This window comes from Cryptomeria japonica, chromosome 3 (assembly GCF_030272615.1).
Source record: "Cryptomeria japonica chromosome 3, Sugi_1.0, whole genome shotgun sequence".
In the NCBI taxonomy this organism is placed as follows: domain Eukaryota; kingdom Viridiplantae; phylum Streptophyta; class Pinopsida; order Cupressales; family Cupressaceae; genus Cryptomeria; species Cryptomeria japonica.
This window is the reverse complement of record NC_081407.1, coordinates 688,779,427-688,787,363: the sequence shown is the minus strand read 5'-3', so window position 1 is coordinate 688,787,363 and position 7,937 is coordinate 688,779,427. Positions and strand designations below refer to the sequence as shown.

The following is a 7,937-nucleotide window of genomic DNA, read 5'->3' as shown; positions in this document are numbered from 1 at the left end:
CTTTGTATAAGGACTGATACAGAAATCTATGTCACATGCAATAACTTCTTGGTATAGACATTGGGATGGAGTAGGAATCATCATCGGTTGAATGGGCAGTTTCAACTTTAAGTAGGAAGTATCAGGCCAAAAAACCACTTTGCTCCATAAAAGGTATATCATTCTTTGGGTAAAAAAGAAAAGAGAGAATTGATGGGTGTAAAAAATCTTGGAGGAAAATGAAAGCTCTTGAGAATTGTTTGAAAGCTTAAACATTGTTGGAAGAAGTGTAAAATCAGATCCAAATTCTTCGAGTGATTTAAGCCTCTTCTTATATGCCATGAAAATACCTTAAGATACTTATTTTTATTATAAAGTCGATCCAAATTCTTCGAGTGATTTAAGCCTTCTTATATGCCATGAAAATACCTTAAGATACTTATTTTTATTATAAAGTCGATCCAAATTCTTCGAGTGATTTAAGCCTTCTTATATGCCATGAAAATTCCTTAAGATACTTATTTTTATTATAGAGTCGATCCCTGTTCTAGTTGGAAGTATATGAGAGAATTTGGTTTAGTCCCTGTTCTAGTTGGAAATATATGAGAGAATTTGGTAAGTCCCTGTTATAGTTGGAAATATATGAGAGAATTTAGGCATATATGAGAAAGGTCATGGGATACATTTAAGTACTCAAGCATGCCCTGTTAAATGACACATGTTAAATGACACACAATATGGTGGTTTCTCAAACTACTTATAAATTTCCTTTCATAAATCAAAAAAAATTTTAAAAACAGTGTCAGGAGGTTATGTTTGGTTTTCCTGGCTAGACTATTAACAGGCAAGCTTATAGCAGCTTGATTGATCAAACAGGTTGTCAAACTGGCAAGTCCTCTTACCTAAAAATTGCGCAAGCCCAATTGAGAAAAACATAACTAAAGCCCTGAAAAATGGCTGAAAACCTGATCAAAGGGGACACAACAAATAAAATCCAAGAGAAAGAATTTCATTGATCATTTTCCCTTTAAGTAGGCTTTGCATCCCCTAATCCCAAAGATGAAACATCACAAGCTGTGAGGAATTAGCCCCTGATTGAGAATGTCCCCCCACTAATCTGCCCAAGTTAATTCTTTCCCTAATTATTCACAGCTTCCCTCTTTCCCTAATCACCCACAGCTTCCCAAGGTCCATCAAAGCTAGCAAACCCAACTAATCCTACACTGCTTAATCATATAGCTTCCAGCACACCAAACACAGATGTGTAAACAAGGGAAACCAAGAAAACAGAACAATAACAAAAAAATTACAGAAGAAGAAAACTTTACAATATTCTCAAGTTCACCTCTTTTCTTACAGTTGGTCATTGCTTAGTCCACATACATTCATAATTACATATACATATACTTTCTTCTTCAGTTGGGCATCTGAACTTGCAGAGCGATTCTTGATCGCCAGCCCCCACGAGACAAAGAAACCAAGGCAAAAGAACCATTGATAGATTGATTGCTACTTAGCAGCAGTAAAATACCCGTTTCTCATCTCCTCCTCCTCTCCACTCCATTCCAAAGGCTCTTTATTATTAAAGACAGCCACGGCCGAGACTCGAACACCGAACCTCGAACACCTGTTTGTTCAGCGCCCCAAATCGGACACCTGTTTGTTCAGGTGAGCAACAACATTAGAAGGGCGAAAGGCGCCCAGGGGATGATGAGGAGCCAAGGGCGTATATACGGTGGGAATCGAATACGAATACGAATACGAAGCAGCCGCCGCCGCCGCCGGCGTCATAGGCGCCGGCGGGTGATGGCCGTTATTTCCCGACATGTATTTCTGCACCTCCTTGGCAATCATCTCGCGCATCACCGCCAGAATATCACCCGTCACAGGGGGTCCGTGATCGGAGGCGCTGCCACGTGGCGGCGGAGAGTTCAGGATGGGCGCCAGAGTGTGCGCCACGGTGGCTCGAACAACGGCACTCATCCACGACATCGCCTCGTCAGCTCTCACATACCCAAATGCACTTGCAGGAACGGGAATCTGGACCTGAACGGGAACGGGAACGGGAACGGTAGGAACGGGGGTAGGTGAAGGAGAAGGGGAATCTTTTCTGGTTTGAGCATCGACGGGCTTGGAGGAGGGGGTGGTCGGGGGTTCGAGCCCCGGGAGTGACAAACAAAGCGAGGTCGGCGGATCGACGCTCGCAGAGCTCGAAACAGTCGCTTCTTGCTGCGGAGGCTTCAGAAATCCACAGGACGCAACAGGAACAGGCTTGTAGACGACCTGTGGAGCCTGCTTTGACTCTTCCAGACAATCATTTCCATGGCTTTTGAGGCGCTTTGAATCAGCCTCCTCAAAGCCGCAATTTTCATCCTGCAGAGTGCTGCTGCCATCATCGTTGCTGCAGCTGCTGCGCTTGAGGCTACTGCTGTTATCTTCGTTGTGAGTAACAGCAGCAGCAAGTCCCGGGTTCGAATCCTGGCATCGGCGACGCAGGGTTGAGTTCCAGTGGTTCTTAATAGCGTTGTCGGTGCGCCCCTGCAAGTAGCGAGCGATCGTCGCCCATTTATTTCCATGCTTAGCATGGGCTTCAACAATGGCGGCATCTTCAGCAGGTGTAAAAGGCCGATGCTCGACCTGAGGGCTGAGCTGGTTGCACCAGCGCAAACGGCATGATTTTCCAGAACGGCCAGAAATACCTTTGCTGATAAGCGACCAATTTCTGGCCCCATATTTCTGCACCAGGCACTGCAATAAAGCATCCTCCTCGGGACTCCAGGGGCCCTTTATACGATCAACGCCCACTTTCTCTGCCATTATTAATCTCTCTCAGTTCCGAGAACTCTTACCCAGTCTTTTAGGCCATTACATTAATCCCGTTTCAAAAACCCCCATTCCATTCCCTCCCGGGATTCGAACTCTAGACATGATAATGCTGTTAAACATATTTCTACTCCTATACTGCCTTGATTTTGGGCAACAGCCCGGCAGGCGCTCTTTCTATCTTTCTTGCGGGGAACTGCTGGTGATGTTCTTCTTTACTTAGTCTTCGCCAGCCGGCTACCGGCCGGGCCCGTTTCCCTCCACCGGCCCGACAGGTGGCAACTGTGCTCGATAATGGCAGGAGTCGGCCGTCGAACAGCTGGTGCGCAGAACACGTGTCGGGCTCCCATTGATCTTCCGTACTCTTCCAGCCTGGATGCCAATATAACTTAGCTTGCCGACGTTGACCTGACTGTCCAAACTTTCCACGTCAGCATTGTTTCCCCTCAGCGTGAAAAAAAATTTAATTTTTTTGAATCGACGAATCAATTCACCGATTTACCCGACCGCGACAGGCCGTTGTGCCCCGCCAGCCTGTCACCGTTTCATATCTATTCGCCACCTTGACAATTTTCCTAACCGTTGGGACGTACGGCCTTAAATCACGGGCACCTTTGGGGAGATCGTAGGGAGGAGATGATCGTTCGGCTTGTTTCCGCCGTCGGATCTCATCGCCGCTGTGCCCCGCTCTTATACTTGTTTCGCCAGGCGGCGACACCAGACGCGTTTTGAGAAAATCGAGAAACCTAATATTCGTATTTTGAAATTATTATTTGAAAAGATTGTGGTATCGATGGGTAAAAAAATATATTTAATAATATTGAAAACAGCACTGGAATAGACTTCCACATTTGAATCAAGATAGGATGTTTGGTATTTTTTTTAAGTTTTTTAATTAAATTTAAATTTAAAATTGATAAATAATGTTTTTGATTTGATTTTGTTCAGACTTTTGCATTATTATTTTTTATTAACATTTGAAGATAAAAAATGGTTTGTTGTAGTTGAAAGAAATCATTTTTCTCTTCTAGTTTTCTTCTATCTAAATGATGGATCGAAGTGTGATCCAAAATACAAATGCAATATAATCAAACTTATAAAATTATAATGAACGATATGATGGATTGTAGAAATTAATTGCTTTCTATTTGTTATCCGCTTTCAATTTTAGATAGGTAATCTTGATCATTTTTTTTTGTTTTACTATAATATTCAAGTCAAACTCTTGAACTCATAAGAGTCAATATTCCTCCCTAACTTGTTGGTATATTCATTAGATACTTCAACGCCTAATGATCAATGTGGATTGTGAATGGAGTAGATAATAGAATTCCTCTCTTAATTTAGTTCTATTAAAAAAAAACAATTTTAATATCAACATTTTATTGTGATGGTAGATAATGGTGTGTGATTTTAATATTATTGATGTTGTTAAACAATTATCAAAGATAAATTTAAAAATCTCCTATTTTACAAAATAGAAGCTCCTACTAAAAAAATTACCATGTATAAAGTGTTGTTTTGTCTATGTTTGTACCTACAAATTATTGCCTTCAATTTTATTTGGTGGAGCTACTTACATAGATTGTATTCATTTATGGTGACCTTCTTTTCAACAAGGTAGATTATTTCTCTTCGCACAAAGTTGGTGAGTGATATTAACTTATTTGTCATGGCAAAAGTTGTTCTTTGTTATTATCTTTTTTTTTTATGGAAAAATTATTGAACTAGTATTCATCTTTGTTGTGTCCTATCTTTAGGTTAAGAAGTATTCATGTACTCATTGCCCCCCCCAAAAAATTACATTCACAAGGATCAACCATCAAAGTTAAATTTCAATCATTAAAACATGAGGACTCCATATTACTTTTGTATGTCAATGGAATCAAGTAGTATCGGTGTACTTACTATTCACAACATATTTATCACACCCATTTTTTTGTTGTGCCCTATTTTAGATAAAGAAATATTCATGTACTTATTACATTCATTGAAACAAGACGACTCCATACTATTTTCATATGTGAATGGAATCAAAAAGTATTGACGTGCTTACTATTCAAGCTCAATTTCTTATCATTTAAAATAAAACGACTATTCACCACTTTCAAACATGAATAAAATGATAGGTACAATGATAAATAGTCCTTCATAAAGACATGACGCCTTAAATTCAAATGTCAAACCACCTTCCTCTCAATAAATCAATCTCCTAAATAATTCAAACAAAATGACCCCTAATTTTTGCAGTTAAATAATATTTTAAGAACCTAACATAACACACTAACCAACCACTTTTTATAATTATGTAAACTTTCAAAAATCAATCACTTTTCCCTAATAAACTTTTAAAAATAATTCAAGGGGCATACCTCCTTGCGTGTTGTATTAGGACTTTTCAGATATGTGGGGATCTTATACGAAAAATATTTTATTTATGTTGATTTGTATAATAAAGGACAGAGTCCACAATCCTTATCATCCTCGTCAGTGAAAGCGACATGTGTGTTATGTTGGGCTACTTTTCCACATGTTTTCCGTGTGGGAAGATATTCGACTTAAACGCCATCATTTTTCCTCCACTGCGTGGAAAATCTGGGACCACATGGACGGCCCCAGATCGCTCCCACATGTTTGGAGTGCATCTACACTGTTGCTTTGTCGTTTGGTTGTGGGCGGTTATAATGAATTTTGAGGCGTGGGGAACAAGAAGAATTCTCAAATTTACCTACACACCCACACGTTTTACATGTTGAGATGAGTTGTAATAATCGAATTTGTTCTGTTTTACAATGTTGGAATAAAATTTTAATATTGAGTAAATGAAAGAATTGATTGAGAGACTAAAATGATAGAGATAAGATAGGGTTAAGTTATCAAAAAAGTTTCAAACTGATTGATAATTCTTTACATAGTAAATGAAAGAATTGATTGAGAGACTGATATAGATAATGATAGAAAGAAGATAGGGTAAGTTAATAACAATGTTTTAAATAGTTGGTTTTTATGTTTCGGAAGGCTGGTTTTTGTTCTGTCCTAGCTGCCTACGGGCTGATAGTTTTATTTCTTGTTTAGATATGAACTTATCCTCTTGTTGTCCTGTGTGGCAAAGGTTTATTATGTTTATTATGACTTTTATATATATGTTGAACTTACGTAGAATGATCATTGTTTTTGATAGAGGTAAGTAAGAGGGCTGTAATTTTGTTGATGCTCTACTGACAGTTGGCTTGCCACTATTTTCTTGTTCTCTCCTAGGTCAGCCCCCTTGTTTTGGTTGCTTCTAATATCAAAAACAACGTTTTAAATCATTTGATAATTCTTTACATTGAAATTGTATATATATGTGAAAAATCAGTAGATACATATTGTAGAAATTTTAAACTTCATAAACTCGTTACAACTTACAAAAGAAAACAAACAAGTATATTTATTCGGATATGTATTCCTTGGGTGGGGAGCACTAGATGAAATGTACACATTAATGGTACAAATTAAAAGGACGACCATGAATCAAATTTTAGCCATACAATTTGCAATAAATACATGGTTGTAATGTCCTTACTAGATGAAATGCATGCATCGATAGTACAGATTAAAAAGACGTGGGAAAAAAATCGAATTACACAATTTGCAATAAATGATTGTGACATAGAACCTTGTCATGTTATAATAAGTCTATTTTCATGATGTATTTCAAAAAGATCTTTACTTTTATTACATTTTCTAAAATATTTTTATTTAAATCATCATAAATGATGATGAACCAATTTGGTATTGAGCTGATGTGTTGCATTTCGTCATCATTGGGCAATTATGTTCAGTGTACATGCACTCATTTGTTTCGATAACCTTGGGGGTATGATCATTTTGTGTTGAAATTTTGTTAAAAAAATTTGATACCATGTTGACAAAACTTGTTTAATGGAATGTTTTTAGTCAATTTTGAGAGTCCTTACTTCATTGTTATCTAGTAATATCCTCAAAAATATTATTTGACCCTTTGTTCTATGTGTCAATTTGACACTATAGTGAGTAACATGTGGGTGTTTGTTAAGGAGGAACTTAAATTTTTTATTATTATGCAATTGTGATTTCCTTCAAAATGATCATGTTGGGGAAATAAAATATTAGGAGGCATTATTTAGCCTTTTTCGGGTCAAAATGATGATAGTTGTGAGGAAATTTATTATGTTTGATTTAGATTTTGAGTGATTGTTTAGCCGCGATTACCACCATTAGTGAGAAAGTAAAATTGAAGTAGAGGAGACAATAATCATTAGAGCACTTTATATTTTTCGATGGATGTTGTTAAACAATTATCGAAGTTAAATTTAAAAGTTTCTTATTTTACAAAATAGAAACTCCTACTAAAAAAGAAAATTACAATGTATTGTAAGTACTATTTTGTCTATGGTTATACATAAAGATAATTGCCTTCAATTTTATCTCATGGAGCCACTTACATAAATTGTATTTATTTATTTTCAACCAAGTAGATTCTTTCTCTTTTGAGAAAATTGGTGGTTGGTATTAGCTTATTTGTCATGGCAAAAGTTGTTCTTTATTATTAGCTTCTTTTTTAAATGGAAAATTGTTGAATTGGTATTCATTCTTGTTGTATCCTACCTTTAGGTTAAGAAGTATTCATGTACTTATTACCCCCCAAAAAAATTATGTTTACATGGATCAAGCATCAAAGTTAAATTTAAGTCATTAAAACAAGATGACTCATGTTACTTTTGTATGTGAATGCAATTAGGAAGTATTGGAGTACTTACTATTCACAACGTTTTTGTCACACTCATTTTCTTGTTGTGTCATATTTTTAGGTAAAGAACTATATATGTACTTATTGCTCAAAAAACAATTATCTTCAAATGGTTTAACCATCAAAGCTAAATTTTAATAATTGAAACAAGATGACTCCATACTACTTTCGTATGTGATTGAAATTGAGAAGTATTGATGTCCTTACTATTCACAACGCTTTATGACACCCTTTGTTTTATTATTTAAAATAAGACAGATATTCATCACTTTCAAACATGAATGAAATGATAAGTACAATGATAAATAGCCCTTCATAAGGACTATTCATTATAAACTTCATAAACTTTTTATAACTTACAAAA

At 36.8% G+C, this 7,937-nt stretch overlaps 1 protein-coding gene across 1 annotated transcript; it reads right to left on the bottom strand.

Annotated features, from left to right (window-relative positions):
- Positions 1-1,285: 1,285 nt before the first annotated feature.
- On the bottom strand, positions 1,286-3,002 carry LOC131051526 (transcription factor MYB77). Its single transcript, XM_057986095.2, has one exon. It carries the CDS (start codon positions 2,794-2,796, stop codon positions 1,615-1,617), a length of 1,182 nt encoding a protein of 393 aa, XP_057842078.2. The 5' UTR covers positions 2,797-3,002; the 3' UTR covers positions 1,286-1,614.
- Positions 3,003-7,937: the final 4,935 nt, after the last annotated feature.